Source organism: Cydia pomonella, chromosome 15, assembly GCF_033807575.1.
Source record: "Cydia pomonella isolate Wapato2018A chromosome 15, ilCydPomo1, whole genome shotgun sequence".
Lineage (NCBI taxonomy): Eukaryota > Metazoa > Arthropoda > Insecta > Lepidoptera > Tortricidae > Cydia > Cydia pomonella.
Window position 1 is genome coordinate 835,476 of NC_084717.1, and position 20,983 is coordinate 856,458.

At 40.3% G+C, this 20,983-nt stretch overlaps 2 protein-coding genes across 3 annotated transcripts; one reads left to right on the forward strand and one right to left on the reverse strand.

Annotated features, from left to right (window-relative positions):
• Positions 1-347: 347 nt before the first annotated feature.
• Positions 348-6,628, forward strand: LOC133525493 (uncharacterized). 2 transcript variants are annotated; one of them, XM_061861751.1, is made up of 2 exons: positions 348-1,185; positions 1,263-6,628. In XM_061861751.1, exon 2 carries the CDS (start codon positions 1,263-1,265, stop codon positions 6,255-6,257), a length of 4,995 nt encoding a protein of 1,664 aa, XP_061717735.1. In that variant the 5' UTR covers positions 348-1,185; the 3' UTR covers positions 6,258-6,628. The 2 variants fall into 2 exon arrangements, with proteins under 2 accessions (XP_061717735.1, XP_061717736.1); XM_061861752.1 differs by having other exon boundaries at positions 350-716.
• A 12,526-nt stretch (positions 6,629-19,154) lies between these two features.
• On the reverse strand, positions 19,155-20,612 carry LOC133525818 (uncharacterized). Its single transcript, XM_061862208.1, has one exon. The coding sequence runs from the start codon at positions 20,610-20,612 to the stop codon at positions 19,155-19,157; it is 1,458 nt and encodes a 485-aa protein (XP_061718192.1).
• Positions 20,613-20,983: the final 371 nt, after the last annotated feature.

Genomic DNA, 20,983 nt, shown 5'->3' on the forward strand with positions numbered 1-20,983 from the left:
CGACTGCTTCAACTCCTTTGTTGGCGTTCATGTACTCTCGTGTGGCTGACGTAGCCGATCTTGGACGGACCCGGGTACGTCCTTAAACTACGTCCAAGAGAGGTGTTGCGACTGCAACTTAATATTATATAAAAATCAATGCAGTAGCTAAACGCAGCCGTCGGGCTCGGCTAGCATTCGGAGGCTTTTTAAAAGCACCAATAGGAGCGCTCCACATAATCTGTTTCGCGGCCAATTGGAAGCATTTAAATCTGAACCTTTGTACTGATCAAGTAAAATATTGCAAATCACTATTGCATCATCCTCCATACTTTCAACACCTACTTTCTACATTGAACCGTTTTGGCAAGAACCCTTGTAAACCAGTACCCCTTTGGAAGATTATACTTCACTTCATTATAAATCGAAGTTTTATTTAAGTCGTCGAGGCCCTGACCTGCACGGCGGCTACATATGGTCCTTCGCAGCCTTCAAGACAAGGGCAGACTTGACCAACAACGGGTTCATCGTGGAAGTGGACTTTGACCAATCTTCGCAACCGTCTTCGTTGTCTTCAGTTTCTTCGGCTTAGGAAGAACACGCAACAGACGTTGAAAACGAGGGGTCCCAGCGTTTACCGGCATAAGGAAAGCGTTCGTTGGACTTCCACCACATCAAGACATCAAGGACTTCAGTTCCAGTACATTGCATCACCTGAATACGTAGGACTAGACAGAGTGAGTTCGTTCCAATTTCCTTAAATTTCCCTTCTATACCTATTTTTCTTGGAATTAAGAATAGCTCTATACGTGTCAGGCACAAATAATTCATTTTCATACAAAATCATAATTCATCGCAATAAAATAGCTTAACTTCATATCAACTTTGTTATAAAAATCCTACTACATATTAAAAAGCCGTCTCCATCGCTTATTATCTTCGCCTCAGTAACATAATTTTTTTGCTAAATCATCACATTTCGCGCGCAGCTGCTTATCTACTCCGCTTCTTTGTTCTCGTCAGTTGCATTTTAACTCGTTAGTGTTCACACTTCTCTTACGCATAGGTAATTGCATTTTTAAATTTACGTATAATTCAAAATGGCGGACACGTTAAAGGAGTTAGTAAAGAAACGTGGCAGTTTAAAGGCTAAATTAACTTTGTTTAACACTTACATTAATGTGGCTAAAACGTGTGAAAAATTAAGTGAGTTACAAATAACGGAGTTGCAGTGTCGTTTAGATAAAATAGAATTGGTTTATCCAGAGTTTGACGCTTTACAGATGGAGATTGAAGCGTTAACTGAGAAACCCGACGAGGCATATGCGGAGCGGGAGCAGTTTGAAAGCCAGTTCTTTGTGTTGGTCTCGACTGCTCGACTTCTTTTGAGTCCTACGGTGCAGTCGAGCGGCGGTCGGGCCGGATCCGGGTCCGCGGCTTCCACGTCATGCGGCGGCGGCCGGCATGACTTCGTTCGTCTGCCCAAGATTGATCTGCCTCACTTCGATGGGAACTATCAGCATTGGCTCGGCTTTAGAGATACGTATATTTCCCTTATTCATAATAATCCCGCTATCAATGACATAAGCAAATTTCACTATCTTCGTGCATCTTTGAAAAGCAGTGCCGCCCTTGTGATTCAAAGTCTTGATTTTAGCAGTGATAACTATCATAAAGCGTGGCAATTAGTTTCGGAGCGGTATGATAACCCGCGCCTTTTAATTAATAATCACATCCAGGCCTTGTTTAACCTTGAACCTATGCAACATGAATCGAGCTCTTTGTTACGTAACATGGTGGACGTAACTAACAAAAATTTGCGTGCGCTTGGCACTCTAGGGGAGCCTACCGACCATTGGGACACCTTAGTTATCTACATAATGTCTAAGAAGTTAGATCTAGTAACTAAGCGTGAGTGGGAGGAGCACAGAAACCTTTTAACAGGTTCGCCGACGTTGCAGCAATATATTACATTTTTAAACAACAGGGCCGACTTACTTGAATCTCTTGGCGATAATAACGTCAATAATAGTGGTCAAAAGACATCTAAACATAAATTTCAATTGCATTCACATAGCGAGCCACAAAAGACGCATAATTATCTTACAACTACTAATTCTTATCGCAAACCTATTGTTTGCCCTTATTGTAAGCATGACCATTTCTTATTTACATGCGAATCCTTTCGTAAATTAGATGTTGATAGTCGGATAAAAAATGTAAACACTTACTCAGTATGTAAGAACTGTCTTCGCCCGGGACACTTAGAAAAACAATGTGTGTTATCTCATTGTAAATATTGCAAACTTAAGCATAATACTCTTTTGCATAAACATGTTGACAAAGCATCTTCTAGCAGTGACGTTCCGGTGCCAGATGTTCACTTTAACGGCAATATACAAACAAAAGTGTTTACCCCTACTGAGACTTCCGGACTACTGTCCACAGCATTGGTGCACGTGAGTGACGCGAACGGAGTGCTACGTGAGGCGCGTCTGCTTCTGGACAACGGTGCTTCCTCCAACTTCGTGACGCGAGATCTGTGCGGACTGCTTGGGTTAGCGACACGCAGCGCGGGAGCTACGATCACAGGTATCAATGAGCAGCTTTCACATTGTCCGGAGTCTTGCAATATTACAATTCAGTCACTGAATAGTAACTATACGACGACCGTAAACTGTTACGTTGCCGAAGTAATAAATAAATCTCTGCCGCCATGTCGCATAGATCTTACCAATATACCTATTCCTGCCGGCATCACATTGGCAGACCCATCATTTTATGAGCCTTCCGCTATTGATATTTTGGTCGGGGCGGAAGTATTTTGGGACGTCTTAGGTTCCGCGAATATAAAATTAGGTAAAAATAAACCTCAATTACGTGAAACATCGTTAGGTTGGATCGTGTGCGGTTCCATACCTGCCTACAATACAAATACAAACGAATCTTATTTTTGTTCGTTCCTCACACATAATGAGGAAACTAATCTTACCCGGTTTTGGGAATTAGACTCGGTGTCTTCTAAACATTGCATGTCTCAAGAAGAGCAAGCGTGCGAAAAAAGTTTCTTAGATAATACCACTCACGATCAAGATGGCCGCTTTGTTGTGACGTTACCTTTAAAAGAGTCACCGGATGTACTTGGCGACTCATATCAAATGGCCAAGCGCCGTTTCTTGGCATTGGAGAAACGGCTCGCACGCGATCCTGTCCTAAAAAACTTATATTTTGATTTTATTCGCGAATACATCGACTTAGGCCACATGAGCGAAAATCAATCATCATCATCATCATCATTTGAGCCACCAGAAAAATCATTTTTCTTTCCTCACCATGGAATTTTACGCTCAAATAAAAGTACGCCTCTTAGGGTCGTTTATGACGGTTCGGCCATCACGACTAGTGGCAAGTCCTTTAATGAAATTCAAATGGTTGGGCCGACTGTTCAGGATGATCTTCTGTCAATCTTATTACGCTTCAGACAGCATAAGTATGTTGTCTCAAGTGATGTTGAAAAAATGTATAGAGCGATATTAGTACAGCCTTCTCAACGCTCGTTACAACAAATCATATTTAGATTCGATCCTTCTGATCCATTAAAAACCTACAAATTGAACACCGTCACATACGGGACTGCGTGTGCACCTTATCTTGCAACGAAATGTCTTGTTTCTCTTGCCGATGAATGCCAAGACGTCCGTGTCAAACGTGCTATACAGCACGACTTTTATGTTGACGATTTTCTCAGTGGGAGCGACAGCGTGGATTCATTGGTTGAGATCAGTAAGGGTGTAGTCGCAACATTAGAATCTGCGAAGTTTAACCTGCGTAAATGGCAATCAAATTGTCCTGACCTATTGAAATCGATTCTCGAGCACAAAGAGGACAACAGCAAAGCTCTCAACCTTGATAGTACATCGCCTTCTAAAACCTTAGGTCTATACTGGCAAACAGAAACAGATAAACTTCTCTTTTCGATCGACATTAAAATTCCAGATAAAATCACAAAACGAAATATTTTGTCTGTCATAAGTCAAGTGTTTGACCCACTAGGCCTCGTTGGGCCTTGTATAGTGGAAGCTAAAATCATATTGCAGCGTCTTTGGCTTTTAAAGTGCGAATGGGACTCTGAGCTCCCATTAGACATAAAAAACGAATTTATTTCTTTTGCATCGTCACTTGCAAACTTAAACAAACTTAAAATAGATCGTTGGGTATTTAGTGACTCACCAATAGAAGTTCAGGTGCACGTATTTACAGATGCGTCAGAGCGTGCATACGGCACCTCTATCTATGTTAGGACTGTGGACGGTAGCGGAGCAGTTTGCGTTCGCCTTATAGCGTCAAAAAATAAGGTCTCCCCCCTTAAACCCTCCACAATACCAAGGCTGGAACTTTGCGGCGCGTTGCTTGGTGCAAGACTCTGGGCGAAGGTCATTTCGTCACTGACCGTGAAGGTTGATCATAGTTACTTTTGGTCTGACTCTATGATCGTGCTGGGCTGGCTCGCAGGGCCGTCTAATCGCCTGAAACCGTTCGTTCGCAACCGTGTGAATGAGATTCAAGAGAGCACTCGTGGACAAACATGGAGCTATGTACCCTCAAAGCTGAACCCGGCAGATCTAGTGTCACGAGGAATGAAGGCTGATGACCTCAGCATCTCCACACTATGGTGGACAGGTCCAGATTTTTTGCATCATTCCATTATTCAATTTCCTATGATACCTAATACAAACGCAGATAATCTGCCAGAAGTGTCATTACATACAAACGCACAGGCAAACATAAACGAAAATGACAATCTTATAACTAAACTTATCACTAACAATTCAAAACTTACAAAACTAATACGAATCGTAGCATATATTTACAGATTTATACATAATTGCAAAAATAAAAATAATAAAACCACATCAAATTTAACATATACAGAAATAAAATCAAGTAAAACTAAACTTCTACAACTCGCACAGCAGGAGTCATTTCCTGAAGATTACAAACTCTTATCTTTGGGCAAGCCCTTACAGTCGAAAAGTAGACTGCTTTCGTTAACACCCTTCTTAGACGATCAGAAATTAATACGTGTCGGTGGTCGTCTTAATAATGCTTATTATAGTTACGACATTAAGCACCCAATCTTATTGTGTAGCAGGCATCACCTTACCAAACTGCTGTTTGACATGCAACATATGGCATTATTGCACGCCCCACCTCAGCTGTTGCTAGCAAGCGTTCGGCAAAAATACTACCCACTCGGTGGAAGAAACCTGGCGCGCCACTTAGTGTATAAATGCGTTCGCTGCATCAGGTTCAAGGCTAGACCTTTTCAAGTATCAATGGGCAACTTGCCTATCGATAGGACACAGTTAGAATATCCCTTTTTGCACACGGGAATGGATTTTGCCGGACCAGTGCTGATAGCTGACCGTAAGGGTAGGGGTAGCAAAACAATTAAATCATATATATTGGTATTTGTTTGTCTTGCAGTCAAGGCTCTTCACTTGGAACTTGTCACAAGTCTAACGACAGAGTCGTTCCTTGCTGCTCTCCGCCGCTTCATGAGTCGTCGGGGAAAGCCTCAAACTCTTTATTGTGACAACGGAACTTCGTTTGTCGGGGCATCAAACGAACTTAGTAACTTTTTAAAACATAATCACGATAAGCTGCAGTCAGGTATGGCAGAAAACCTTATTAACTTTAAATTTAGCCCGGCTTACTCACCACACTTCGGCGGACTTTGGGAAGCCGCAGTAAAGTCAACCAAATATCATCTCAAACGCATTTTATCTCTTACACATTTAACGTATGAAGAATTAAATTGTTGCCTGATTCAGATTGAAGCGATTCTGAATTCTAGACCCCTTACCCCTTTATCTTCTGATCCATCTGATCTTACCTACCTATCACCCTCTCACTTCCTTATTGGACGTTCTCTTCTGTCAGTCCCACAAGAACCTCTGACTGAAGAAAACATCTCACGGCTCGAAAGGTTCCAGAGAGTTGAAAAACTCAAGCAACATTTCTGGAGCCGCTTTTCTAATGAGTATGTTACTCTCCTCCAGCATAAGACGAAGTGGCACACCTCGACGGACCAGCTGCAAGTCGGGACTATGGTCTTGGTCAAGGACCGCGCACTTCCACCTCTCCTGTGGCTGCTGGGACGCGTCACGAAGCTGTACCCGGGCACGGACAACGTCACCAGAGTCGCTGACATACGCACGAAGAAAGGAGTCATCCGTAGGGCGTACAACAACTTGTGCCCCCTCCCTATTACTTAACTTGTTATCATCTTCACTCTATTTAATTATTGTTCGATTTCTTAACTTCCATCTATTGTTCTTTGTTTTTTGTTGAGTATCTCAACGCCCGGGAGTATGTTGCGACTGCAACTTAATATTATATAAAAATCAATGCAGTAGCTAAACGCAGCCGTCGGGCTCGGCTAGCATTCGGAGGCTTTTTAAAAGCACCAATAGGAGCGCTCCACATAATCTGTTTCGCGGCCAATTGGAAGCATTTAAATCTGAACCTTTGTACTGATCAAGTAAAATATTGCAAATCACTATTGCATCATCCTCCATACTTTCAACACCTACTTTCTACATTGAACCGTTTTGGCAAGAACCCTTGTAAACCAGTACCCCTTTGGAAGATTATACTTCACTTCATTATAAATCGAAGTTTTATTTAAGTCGTCGAGGCCCTGACCTGCACGGCGGCTACAGAGGTATGAGCATTGTGATTGTCATCTCGCTTTGTGTGGTAGGGCACAGCCAGCGGATGTCATTCTAGATCTAGATCAGAGCCCAACTGGGGAAGTACCTCCACCTTACAGAAAACCGCAGCCAAATAACACTAGACATTACTCATACTCCTGCCGGTGGTTAGGTTGCCAGAGCTTAACGAGGGTGCGGAGTGTTAGGGTCGGCAACGCGCAAGTAACTTCTCTGGGGTTGCAGGTGTACGTAGGCTACGGAGACTACTTACCATCAGGCGGGCCGTATGCTTGTTTGCCACCAACGAACTATTAAAAAAAAAGACCCGTGTGCACAATGGGCACGAGATAACACCATTAACATAATTATAGCTGATCACCGCTGTTGGTCGGGCATTCAGCCCATCCCTCTTGTCGTCCAGTTCTATTCGATGACGGGACTTAATTATTTTTTTTAAAATCTTTTAACATAGTTTACTATCTAACTCATAGACGGATATGAAGTGCTTTGTGAAGAGACGAAGGGTGCAAATTACCGGCGATCTTTAGGAACTGCTGTAAAGTAGGTGGCACAAAGAGCTTGATCTAATTGGAAATACTTAAAATTCGCTCCCTGGCGCAGTGTGGAAGTTGATAGGAAGGAGAGGTCAAGAGTGCCACGCCGTATAAAGTAGGCCGACCTTAGTCCAATTAAGACAAAAAAATATTACTTTGCTAATCCGCGAAAAAATAAATAGCTAGTCAATCAGTGCTAACCCGTTATAGTTACGCTAACCCGTGTAAGTACACGTAAACACGTGTCGAGTTTTGTACTTTTGATGGTGGGTTGTTATGTTTATTTGCGTTTTTATTTTTGCGGTGGGAGGGTAGGAACATAATTGCATGTAAAAATACGCAAGTAAGAATAAAATAGCAAAGTAATATTTTTTTTGTTTTAATTAGTATGGATTTCCGCAAAGTAACGCCTGATTATTTTCATTACGCCCGAAGACCGTCCGTCCTACGATTATACATAACTTTTAGACGCGGCAAATCAAACGCAAGGTAGTGTCACTTATTATTTATAAAAAACAAAAGTAAGGTTACTTATTATAATTAGAGATTCAAATTCATATGACCTATATTTTATAAACTAAATACCTAAATTATTTTATTAATAATATTTTAATATTATGGCTTTCCATTTTAAGTTACTTCGAAACATCACATATTTTCTCAGCGAATTTTCATTTTCAAAGGTTCATAATCAAAAAAGTTTTCCAATCTAATCTAGATTTGATTACCAATTATATTATAAGTAGGGACATTCCTCGTTTACAATTACCATTTTCATTATACTCTGGTAATTTAGTAAAGAGGATATTACCCTTTATCCAGTGTGTCCAGGGCTTGAACGCATTAACGGAATCGCGCCATTTGTGTGGAATTTCATTAGTCATCGCCAGCGGCCGCGGTGCGTTCATCATAGATTCCTACCGATGCGAGCACAGCGCATACAAGCAGCGGGTGCACCTAACACTATCCAATTTTATTAGTCATCGCCAACAGCCGCGGTTTGTTCATCATAGATTCCTACCGATGCGAGCACAGCGCATACAAGCAGCGGGTGCACCGAATACTATTCATACATTCCTGCCGATACGAGCGCAGACCAAGTTACATGCAGCGGGTGAACTTAACTCTCTTAGGGTAAATAGCCTTTCCCTGAAACGCGAGTGCTCGCGTGGAGAGCATTTAGCCGCCCATACTTAACATGATTTTTAGGGTTCCGTAGCCAAATGGCAAAAAACGGAACCCTTATAGATTCGTCATGTCCGTCTGTCTGTCCGATTATGTCACCGCCACTTTTTTCCGAAACTATAAGAACTATACTGTTCAAACTTGGTAAGTAGATGTATTCTATGAACCGCATTAAGATTTTCGCACAAAAATAGAAAAAAAAACAATAAATTTTGGGGGTTCCCCATACTTAGAACTGAAACCCTTCATCAAACCCATACGTGTGGGGTATCTATGGATAGGTCTTTAAAAATGATATTGAGGTTTCTAATATCATTTTTTTCTTAACTGAAAAGTTTGCGCGAGAGACACTTCCAAAGTGGTAAAATGTTTGTCCCCCCCCCCGTAACTTCTAAAATAACAGAATGAAAAATCTAAAAAAAATATATGATATACATTGCCTTGCAAACTTCCACCGAAAATTGGTTTGAACGAGATTTAGTGAGTAGTTTTTTTTTAATACTACATAAAAATTAAAAAAAAAAAAAATTATCATCAAACCCATACGTGTGGGGTATCTATGGATAGGTCTTCAAAAATGATATTTAGGTTTCTAATATAATTTTTTCTAAACTGAATAGTTTGCGCGAGAGACACTTCCAAAGTGAAAAAAATTGTGTCCCCCCCCTGTAACTTCTAAAATAACAGAATGAAAAATCTAAAAAAAATATATGATATACATTACCATGCAAACTTCCACCGAAAATTGGTTTGAACGAGATCTAGTAAGTAGTTTTTTTTAATACGTCATAAAATTAAAAAAAAAAATTTTTTCATCAAACCCATACGTGTGGGGTATCTAGGGATAGGTCTTCAAAAATGATATTTAGGTTCCCAATAACATTTTTTTCTAAACTGAATAGTTTGCGCGGGAGACACTTCCAAAGTGAAAAAATGTGTGCCCCCTCCCCCCTGTAACTTCTAAAATAACAGAATGAAAAATCAAAAAAATATATATGATATACATTGCCATGCAAACTTCCACCGAAAATTAGTTTGAACGAAAATTCAAAATTCAAAATTCAAAAATTTATTCTGCAAGTAGGCCTCAAGGGCTCTTTTACAAGTCAATACAACATTTATAGTAACATCATATAGTGACATGAAAAATACATAACAACATTTATAAATACAACAGCCAATACCTGGGTAAACATTACATTATAATAATCTTAAAATAAATAATTAATACAATACAATAGAGATGTATAGTCTCTATGGTTAAAAACACATTAAATCTGGAGATGTAAAAGGTCCCCAATGTCAGAGTACTAATACTAATAAAATTTGGAGGTGTAAAGTCTCTCCAAGTGTCAAAATAAAATTTATACTAAATAAATAAACCGCGTCTGGACTGTTAAACTAGCAGTCTCATAAACTAATGCTACATTCTGTACATAACTAGTATGTACCAAGTCAAGTATATTATACAATATGACAGAGACGTATAGTCTCCACGGTTAATACATTAAGTTTGGAGATGTATAAGGTCCCCACGGTCTGAGAAAAATAATAATACACAATAATAAGATTTGGAGGTGTAAAGGTTCTCCAAATGTCAAAGAATAAAAAAAATAAAAAATTGTATGAAATACATATTTCACGTCAAGAGACTGTTAAGGTAACAATCTTAAAACTAGTTCTACAGAATACATAACTACTATGTATTTAATATGTCAATGTCATCATCAAAATAACTAAAACATAACAAACATTAATACATAAGGTTGAACAGCTAGAAACAACAGCGCCATATGCCTCTCCGGGACACTGCACGCAAAATTATTACAGCTTTTGAGACTGGATACTTGGCCATGATTCCGTGTCTCCCAAGTAGTCATCTATTTTATAGTATCCCTTTTTGAGAAGTGCATTTTTGACGTATTGCTTGAATGAAGTATAGGGCAGGTTCCATGCCTCTAAGGGTACTTTGTTATAAAATGTTACACAGTTTCCCATGAACGATTTTTTAACTTTCTGTAGACGAAACTTGGAGACTACTAACTTATGTTTATTTCGCGTATTATAACTATGGATATCGGACAGTTTCTTAAAGGACTTTATATTCTTATGCGTATACATTATCACATCTAGTATGTATTGTGAAGCTACTGTGAGAATATCTATTTCCTTGAATCGTTCTCTCAGTGAGTCACGAGAAGCCATGTTATAAATAGATCTGATTGCCCTCTTCTGAAGAACGAAGATGGTTTCTATGTCAGCTGCTTTGCCCCACGCCAGTATGCCATAAGACATAATACTGTGAAAGTAGCTGAAGTAAACTAGGCAAGCTGTCTCCACGTCAGTAAACTGCCTGATTCTTCTTACTGCATACGCGGCAGAGCTCAACCTTTTCGCCAGGGCAGATATGTGAGGGGCCCATTGCAGTTTACTATCTAAAGTAAGGCCCAGAAAAACCGTATTCTCGACAAGGTCCAGCGTTTCGCCATTTAATGTGATGATAGTTTCAGATTTTCTTACATTCGGCAGCGAAAATTTGACACATTTCGTCTTTTTCGCATTAAGAAGTAAGTTATTTGCTGTGAACCATTCTAGTACCTTTTCCAAAGTTTCATTGACTTGGCTATAATCGCTCAGTTTCCTGTCAACTTTGAAAATTAGTGAGGTGTCATCAGCAAATAAGACTATCTCACATTTATGTTTTACAAGGTTCGGCAGATCATTTATATATACAAGGAAGAGAAAAGGACCCAAAATTGAACCCTGTGGAACTCCGAGCTTTACAGTCATTCCAGTAGACTCCGTTCCATTTACAACCACTTTCTGGGTTCTTTGGTTTAAGTAAGACTTAACAAGGCTTAGAGCTTCCGTTGACAGACCGTAGTGCTTCAGCTTGTGTAGAAGTGTGTCATGCTCCACGCAATCAAATGCTTTGGACAGATCGCAGAAGACACCTATAGCATCTAGCGAGTGTTCCCAGGCGTCGTATATGTGCTTGATTAGTACAGAGGCGGCATCAGTCGTCGAACGACCTCTTGTAAAACCAAATTGCTGATCTTGAAGTAGTTCATTCGAGTTGAAATGTCGAAGCAATTGGTTTAATACAATTTTTTCAAACACTTTACTGAGAACAGGAAGTATTGAAATAGGTCTAAAATTTCCAAGGTCATCTTTGCTGCCCGCTTTAAATAGAGGAATGACCTTACTGTACTTCATCAGATCAGGAAATACACATTCTCTAACACAAGCATTAAATATATCGGCCAAATACGGTGCCACTACGTCGATTACAGATTGCATGACTTTCACAGAGATCCCCCAAAGGTCCTCAGTATTCTTTAATTTCAAGGACTTGAACGTTTTAATGATTTCATGGGGGTCAGTATATTGGAAGTATAATTCCATGCTGCATTTCTTGACATTGTTTGTATCTAAGTAAACACCAGCCTTTGCTACAGAGGAGTTCAAGTTCCGTGTAACATCTGTGGCTATGTTGGTGAAAAAGTGTTGAAAGGCGCCAGCAACATCCAGGTCTGCAGACAATATTCGGTCTTGAACTTTCAGTCTGTAGTGGTCATCACGGGGTTTCGTTTTTCCAGTTTCAGTGTTTATTACAGTCCAAGTAGCTTTTACTTTATTGTCAGCTGACCTGACTTTCTGACCTATAAAGGCAGACTTAGCCGCGGCGCAGACTTTCTTAAACACTTTTGAATATTTTCTTACATATTCTGCAAAATTCTCGTCATGGTTAATGCTCCTCATTTCATACAGGTCATACAATCTATTCCTACTCTTATGGATGCCCACTGTGGCCCATTCACTAAACCTTGTTTTCAGTGATCCTTGCTTTAGAGTCTTTGTTTTAAAAATATTCTTGTGGACGTCATGTATCACATTCGACAGTTCCTTGTATAGTGTATCAGGATCTTGCTCACCTGTAATCAGTGCTGGTACCTTGGAAAATTAGTTTGAACGAGATCTAGTAAGTAGTTTTTTTTATACGTCATAAATGGTACGGAACCCTTCATGGGCGAGTCCGACTCGCACTTGGCCGCTTTTTATTTATAAAGCAGAAACTTCTGCGAACAATGACATTAAGATTATATTGTTTCCAAGCTTCCCATAACAGATGTAGTATTTATTCATGGTTAATAAATCTCTAAAATGTGTGACTTGGACTGCACGATAACGTGTACTGCTGCTAGTAAATTATATGGCGCAGAAACATGGTGCCTGTACAAGCCAGATATCAAAAGACTAGACACGTACCATCTAAAATGTCTAAGATCTATACTTAGGATTAAGTGGCAGGACCGTATACCAAACTCTGAAGTTCTGCGTCGCTCCGGGATGTACGGCATGGAGGCGCTATTGATGCAGCGTCAGCTCAGATGGTGTGGGCATGTTTTCCGAATGGACGATCGCCGCTTGCCTAAAGCTATATTCTACTCAGAATTAGCAGAGGGAAAGCGGAAGCACGGCGGTCAACACCTTCGATATAAGGACGTGCTAAAGCGCCACCTAAAGGCGTGTGCGATCGATAATGCACGTTGGGAGGAGCTCGCTGCGAAACGGTCTTCTTGGCGATCTACCATCTTCGAATCTACCAAGTCGTTTGAGGAAAACCGCCTCGCTACATTAGACGTAAAACGCCAACTACGCAAGGATAGACCTAAGCCCTCCTATGTGTATACATACAACGCGGCCGGTCAACTATACTGTTGTGAATGTGAAAGGGTGTTTCAGAGCAAGTTTGGCCTGGCCAGCCACATAAGAGCTCATGAGAGGAAAAACCCTTGATTGCTGAGGTCGCCGTCATCGAAATCGATGTGGAGGACTATATAATATTACATTTGAAAGTGTAAAGGCTCTCTATACGTATTCTGTGCCAATACCTTCCGATAATACTGGAGAGGGTTGAACTGAATTTTTAATATACCGCGAGCATTACGTTCCATAACACACGTGTTTGTGCACGGAATCCTGAAAATGAGCACAAGAATTCCGAAAATGAACGTTTAATTTGAAGCGGCTTATGGATACTTTATAATTGAAAATGTTTTTAATTTGATGGACCATTGGGGCAGATTAAACATTACTTAAGCTTCTAATTAGGAATATGCACTTTAAACTGTGGCGTTTTTACAAGCTTTTATTTACTTTCACCTGACCGTTGTCTGTTTGTAATCAAATCTTGCAAGTTAAATTTGACCCACTTCCCGGTTTCCGATGAAGCTGAAAATTTGCATACATATGTAAGTCGGGTGACAATGCAATATTATGGTACCATCGAGATGATCTGATGATGGAGACAGGAGGTGGCCATAGGAACTCTGTGATAAAACAACGTAACCTAATTGTGTTTGGGGTTTTTAGAATTGTCTCGATGAGTATTAGTTACTTGTGGAAAGAAAAGTACAGTCAGCGATAAAAGCTTGTACCAAAAATGAAATTTTTGTCAAAAACTTATGTACACCTTTTTTTGTAAGCTTACTTTGTGTCCCTAGGCAAAGACCTCCCCTCGTTTTCTTCACTAGACCCTGTCATTGACATTTTACGACCATTTTGTATAGATTAGGTAGAATGCATCCAAGTCGTCCCGTCATCTCCTTTTCGGTCTGCCTGCACCGCGTCCTGCACCGTCTTTGGTGTTCCGTGGCGGACACTCAGTAACCATTTTGACCCACCTTCCCGGACACACACACACACAAATATTTGGTGATTATACCTAACGGGTCTATCGCTTACGCTTTATTTGTTTATCGTGAAAATAACGTAGAACTCTTCATTCATATTTTTTTCATACTAACTGTCTCAGTCGCGCGGCCTGTGACGTCATATGCGCGCTTTTTACCCGACTACGTCAGGAGGAGGGTAATGTTTTGTATGGCTTGTTTTACCAGCGGTACACGCACCGCATTTATTATTATTACAAGCTTTTATTTAACTTGCCCTGTTAGTACCTACATATGTAAGTCTCTTAGTTAGGTGGGTCAAATCTTGGAAGCTAAATTTGACCCACTACCCGATTTCCGACTGAGCTGAAAAATTGCATACATATGTAAGACGGGTTACAATGCAATATTATGGTAACATCGAGCTGATCTGATGATGGAGACAGGGGGTCACCATAGGAACTCTGTGATGAAACATCGCAACCTAATTGTCGTTTGGGGCAGGTCATCCCAGTCGGCCAATCCTTCATACAAAGGCCAAAAATTATTCACCTATTTTTATTCCTACTCAGAACAGATAGGTACTAAATTAGAGGTGGTCAAAGTATGGCCCGCGGGCCAGTTCCGGCCCGCGCAAGGGTTTCATCCGGCCCGCCGCCGGTCCTTCGAAATAATTAGTATACAGAGGGCCTACCGCGAACCACGTTCGACGTGCTGCCTCCCTGTCATACTTACGTACGAATTTATAAGTGCGACAGAGAGGCAACACGTTGAACGTGGTTTGCGGTAGGCCCCCAGCTCGGGACATAACGGTTTCAAATCAAAATGCATTTAGTGTGCAGTTGCGGCCCCTCGAATTCTTTTAAATTTTCTGGCTCCCCATGAAGAAAGTTTACCCACCACTGTACTAAATAATATGCCGTTATACAGATCCCCACTTATTTTGTTACAACCTGCATCGGTGGTGGATTCTCGCGTCAGAATTTGACTAATTGAATTTTGGTTGTACATATTTGCTCCGCGCGTACATTATTGCATGCATATGAAACCAAATATGTTTGCGATTACCAGGTAATGAGTAAAGGAGAAGCTTGCATAAAGTATTCGCATTCGCGTATCATTTGGAAATTAAAGTTACACATGTTTATAATGTAAATGTATATTTCGTTTAAAAAGTTGAAAGCATATACCTAGTGAGAAAAAGATGACATATATGTTGTGGCTAGATCTTAGATTTAAATCGTTTCAGGAAATGCCATTTTATAATTGATCTTTTCACGATACGAGTATTGTTTGGGTTAGTATCGACTTTCTCATGATGTGCCAACGAACCGATTATTTCATGAAATGATTGCCACATCATGAAATGATTAATTCTAAGATCTGGCGTTTATGCTTTCGGCAGTTCATGAACTTTAAGACATGGGTTTTAGTGTTCTTCTTTGTTTAATTTACATTATTGTTATAAAACAAATATGTAAGCTTTTCTACGATTATAAAAGTCTCATAGTACAGTAAAATTAGTGATATAAACTTTTTAGAAGTAATTTCTAACTCTGGAATAACACAGGAGGCCAATACACACCTACATGGTGACATCAAAATGATATCAGTCGCCCGTGCGTCTTGCTAGCGCCAATACATGTACGGATATGTACGAGCGAAATGCATCGAGACCCTCAAAAAGCTCAAATACGGGACTCTGGACACCAACTACAACTTTGTTGCATTTGAAGTCGAGACTCTAGGTCCGTGGGGTCCCGCAGCACAGGGCCTATACCGGCAATTGGCGAAACGGCCGGTGGTTGGGACCAGGGATAAGAGAGCTGGCAGCTTCCTCGCCCAACGCTTGAGCATAGCGATCCAGCGAGGAAATGCTGCCAGCATCCTCGGCACTTTAGATTTTGATTTTTAGTTTTATAGTAGTTTTAATTTAGTTATTTGTATTTTATTTATATAATTAGAATTATTGTAATTGTTCTTATCATTGAAAATAAATGATATCAATGGTGTTATTTAGTTATCTAGTCAACATCCAACCACCCCTCGGTTTAACCCCGTTTATTTTATTGCAGAACCTTGAGATGTTAATCAGATTAAAATAAGTAATTCTAATTGAATAGGAGTCGCTGGAACAGACCCAGCTTAGTGTATTTCCAAGTTTAAGCTCTCATTATCTTTCAGTTTTCATTTACATTAAATATCTTTTGTTTTTCCTCCGCGACTTTCTTTGCCAAAGAATCCGTTTTTATACCCTTTGTTTCGAGAGCTTATAGCCGCACTTACTGTTACTAGATTATTAAAAAGGGGCAGACACCAGTTTACTGTCATTGTTAAGAGGAAATAGGACGAGCGCTTCTACATATTAAACGTAGTCTCCATTTTCCTCTCCGGGTATTGACGTTGTTGAAAATTAATTTTGAACAAGCAGAAACATCTGCGAACGATGCTATTAAGCTTAGAATAAAAAAAGTGGAAAAATTACTGTCTTGGGTGAGACTTGAACTCACAGCCGCTGGATCGATACTCCAGCGCTCTGCCATCTGAGACAGTAATCTTTCCAGTTTTAAATTTATTCTAAGCTTAATTGTTGACAATATTCTTAAATAATTGTCAGCTCCTGGTAGCAGAAAGGAAGGTATTTCGAAAGATCCTGGGACCTATAAAGAAAGACGATGGCACGTGGAGGATAAGGAAGGTGGAGCTTAAACTAGTTAGTGTAGGTCGCAAACTTAAAAAATCAAATAAGCTTACCCATGTAATGGGACCCACAATATACAATAAACTGCCTAGAAACATCGTCAAAGCTCCCAATTTAATTAGCTTTAAGCGTAGATTAAAAAACTGGCTTGTCGAGCGCCCATTCTACACCTACCAAGAGTTCTGTGCTCACAAATAATAAAAATTGTAGAAATACATAGTATACCTACTTAATTAAAATAATATAAATGTTGAATAATGTACCTATATGTAAAATGTATATTTGACGTATAAATTGGTTTTATAAATAAATATGATTATGATTATGAAGAATGCCAAAATCAAGGAATTGGTGGACGAACCTAAGATCAAATAATTAAATCACATGGACTTCGCTGGTTCGGCCACCTACTTAGAATGGAAGAGGATCGGGCCAAGAGGGCGTACTTGGGGAGGCCAAGTGGTGGCCGCCCGGTGGCCCGAGCTAGATACCGCTGGGGAGACAGCGTTGAAGCGGACCTGCGCCAGCTCTAAGGCGATAATAGGCAGGAAGCGGCACAGGATCGGGAAAAGTAGCGTGCTCTTGATTCGGAGGCCAAGACTCTCTTTGGGTCGCTGAGCCACATTTGTTAGTTAGTTATAAGTATTAGGAGCGAAAAGCAGATTCCATACAAAGCTTTAAATGCTTATTATTTAAAACATTCCAATATGAGATGGTTCCAATCTTCTGTAGAAGACCTGCTGAATTATCAGCCTTTAACCTTAAAAATCACTTTTGACACTGACTGATCGGTATCATATTGGAATGAGATCTAATTACTAAAACTCAAATTAGCCTGTAACTCTTATAATAATAGAAATAAAAAAATCAAACCGGGGCCTAGCTATGGTTGATATACCTACATCAGGCCAGCGACAGGACGAGATGAATTGCTTCTTGATGCAGGTAAGTCTCCCATGATTTGATTTTGCAGGTTTGCTTTTTGTTTTTTGCATGTCACGCAGTGTCGAATAAATTGCTTAGTGACGCTGTTGCCTCCGACGATCCAATATTTGTTTCTTATAAAATTTAGGGTTAGTCGGGCGCCGCCATGAAGAACCATTTTATGTGCGTTATCAATGATAAGGCTAGTCAATCGATGCTTGTGTGGCAAAATGATCGGGTGTTTCATGTCATACGCGATGTACGCGTTTCTCAATCTCCCCTTGACTCGCAGGATGTCGTCTTCATCTAAGAATGGACACAAAGCAAGTATGTTGCTTTTAGTCGAAATAGGTCGACCCTTTTTCAAATCATGATATTCATTTTGAAATTCTGCTTTTTGAACCCGCTTGATAATTAAGGCCTTTGCTTCTCTTATTTCCGATAAATGAAGATAATTGCCAGTTTTTCTGTCTTGCTGTTTCGTGATGAATCTTCGGACCCAGGCTACTACGTGCACTAGTTTTGATAACGAACTATATTTGTCAATTAGCTGGTCGATGATATTATCTTCTGTTTCAGTGTTGACGGCGACGTTAACTTGCATGATTTTTTGCTCTTCGTTCGTAGTGTAAATAATGGTTTTATCTTGACTCTTTGCTTGAAACGTCGGTAGCCAGGTGGGCCCTTGCCACCATAAAGAATGTTGTTTTAATTGTGACGCGGTAAGTCCTCTGCTTGCGCAATCCGAAGGATTCTCTGCTGATTTAACGTAGCCCCAGCACTCGGGAGGGATGAGTTCTGTGATTTGTCGCACCCTGTTGGCGACGAATGTATTCCAGCGGTTAGGATCACCTTGCAGCCATCCCAAAACTGCGGTCGAATCTACCCAACCATAGATCTTGATATTATGGTTGGTTAAACATTGTTTTACCTTGGTCGTTAATTTTGCAAGAAGATGGGCTCCACACAACTCTGCTCTTGGTAGGGAGATAATTTTGCTATTCGGTACCAATCTTGATTTTCCGGCTAGTAAGATGATTTTCGGCTGGCCTTCTATATATATTTTGCAATAGATAACGCACGCGTAAGCTCGCGGCGTCGCGTCACTGAATGCATGTAACTCGATATCGCTGACAACGCCGGTGCCGATCCATCGCTGTATTTTAAATGTGTTTATATTATTATTTATATCTTGTTTAATAATTAACCATTCTTTATGCATATCACTTGGTATATTGTCATCCCATTTCAGAGGGGTTTTCCACAAAAGTTGGAAAAGCAGCTTCAAGTTGGTGGATATGGGTGTGAGCCAACCCAAGGGGTCAAATAGTTTGGAGATTTCTGATAACAACTGACGCTTGGTAGTGTTTTGCTGTACGTCCGAAACGATTTCCATTTTTGTTTCGAAATGAAATATATCTTAAGAGGGGTCCCATTGGAGTCCTAATGTTTTTCTTGATTCCATTTCTTTAAAGTAGTAGTTATTTTCATCTGAAGTATCTTGATTGTCGGTTCTGGCCAGTTCTTGGTAATTTGACATCCATTTTCTTAAGTAAAAGCCTCCAGACTGTAGTAGCTTTTGCAATTCATGCTGCAATTGCTTGGCTGATGAAACGGAATGGGAACCGTGAAGAAGGTCATCCATATAGAAACTTTCTTCGAGCGCTTTTGCTGCTTCAGGGTAGTTTGATCTTTCGTCATGGGCTAATTGTTTTAAGGTCATCATTGCTAGGAAGGGTGCAGCTTTTTGACCGTAGGTAACTGTTGTTAGTTGGTATTCTTGTAACATTTCGTTTGGCGAATCTCTCCAAATAATCTTCTGCAGACTCTGATCTTCTTGATGTACCCATATTTGCCTAAACATTTTCTCGACGTCGGCGATGTAAGCTACACGGTGCTGTCTCCATTTTAAGATGAGCGATAAAAGGTCCTTTTGAAGGTTAGGCCCTTTGTGCATGATATCATTAAGGCTGACTCCTGTAGATGTCTTCGCTGATCCATTGAATACGACCCGAAGAGCTGAGGTGCTTGATTCTCTTAAAACGCAATGATGTGGTAAGTAGCACTCACTCGCCTCACGTGCCTCACGTGCGTTCCGCCATTGTTTAGTCGGCGATATAGTCATATGACCCATTGATAGGTATTCGTGTATAAATGACTTGTACTGTTGCGCAATATGTTTATTTTTGTTGAATTTGTATTCCAATTGCCGGAATTGCGCCACAGCTTTACTTTTTGAGTGGCCTAGTTTCTGTAGACCAGCTTTTTTCAGAGGGATCCGTACTTGATATCTTCCGTCTGCCAACCTTGTTGTTGTTTCTTTGTAGTATTTGACACACTCATCTTCTTCATTGGTATTGAGTGTTTGTGCTGGAATATCTTCAATTTCCCAAAATTTCTGTATGTCTTCGATGTTATTTAACACCAAATTGCATTGAAAGCTTTGCGGTACTCTCCCACATATAATCCATCCTAAGTGCGTCTCTTGTACAACAAGGGATAAGTTTCCATGCTTGTACATTCCATGCATCAAAATAGTTGCGTAAATTTCAGCACCCAGTAATATATCGATCGAGTTGTTGACATTATAATTGTAGTCTGCCAGAGGTAAAGTATCCAAAATATCCCATCTTGCTTTGGGGAAGGTGAAATTGGGTAATTTTCTTGTTAAATCCTTCATAATAAAGGCTTCGGTGTTGAAGGAATATTTTTCATCTGATGATAAACAGGTCACATACAGCATGCCTTTACATTTGCTATCTCTAAGGCCCACTCCTGTGATCACTCCTTTTTCTTGCTGTCGTGGTAACCCTAGCTGTTGAGCGGCGTTTTCAGAAATCAAACACATCTGGGCCCCAGGATCTATTAAGGCACGCATCGTGCGGGGTACTCCATCATTTCCCAGAATTTTGATCATAGCTGTAGCTAAAAGGATATTTGGGTCTTGATTGTTGTCTTCATGTTGCTGTGCCACGTGAGTCCCAAATCCTTGTTGTCGACTTCGATTTCCGATCGTATTTACCGACGCTGCATTTTGATTGTGAAATGTCTCGTGCAAAAGTGTATTATGATACCCGCCGCATTCTTGACACCGTTTAGTAGAATGGCAAGGTTTGCCGTTATGATTGTATAAACAATTACTACAAAGATTAAGTTTTGTAATTGTTTTTCGTTTAAGTCCTGGGGCCATGTTTTTGAACTCGGTACAGAAATATATACCATGATCTTGCTGGCAAACTGGGCATTTGC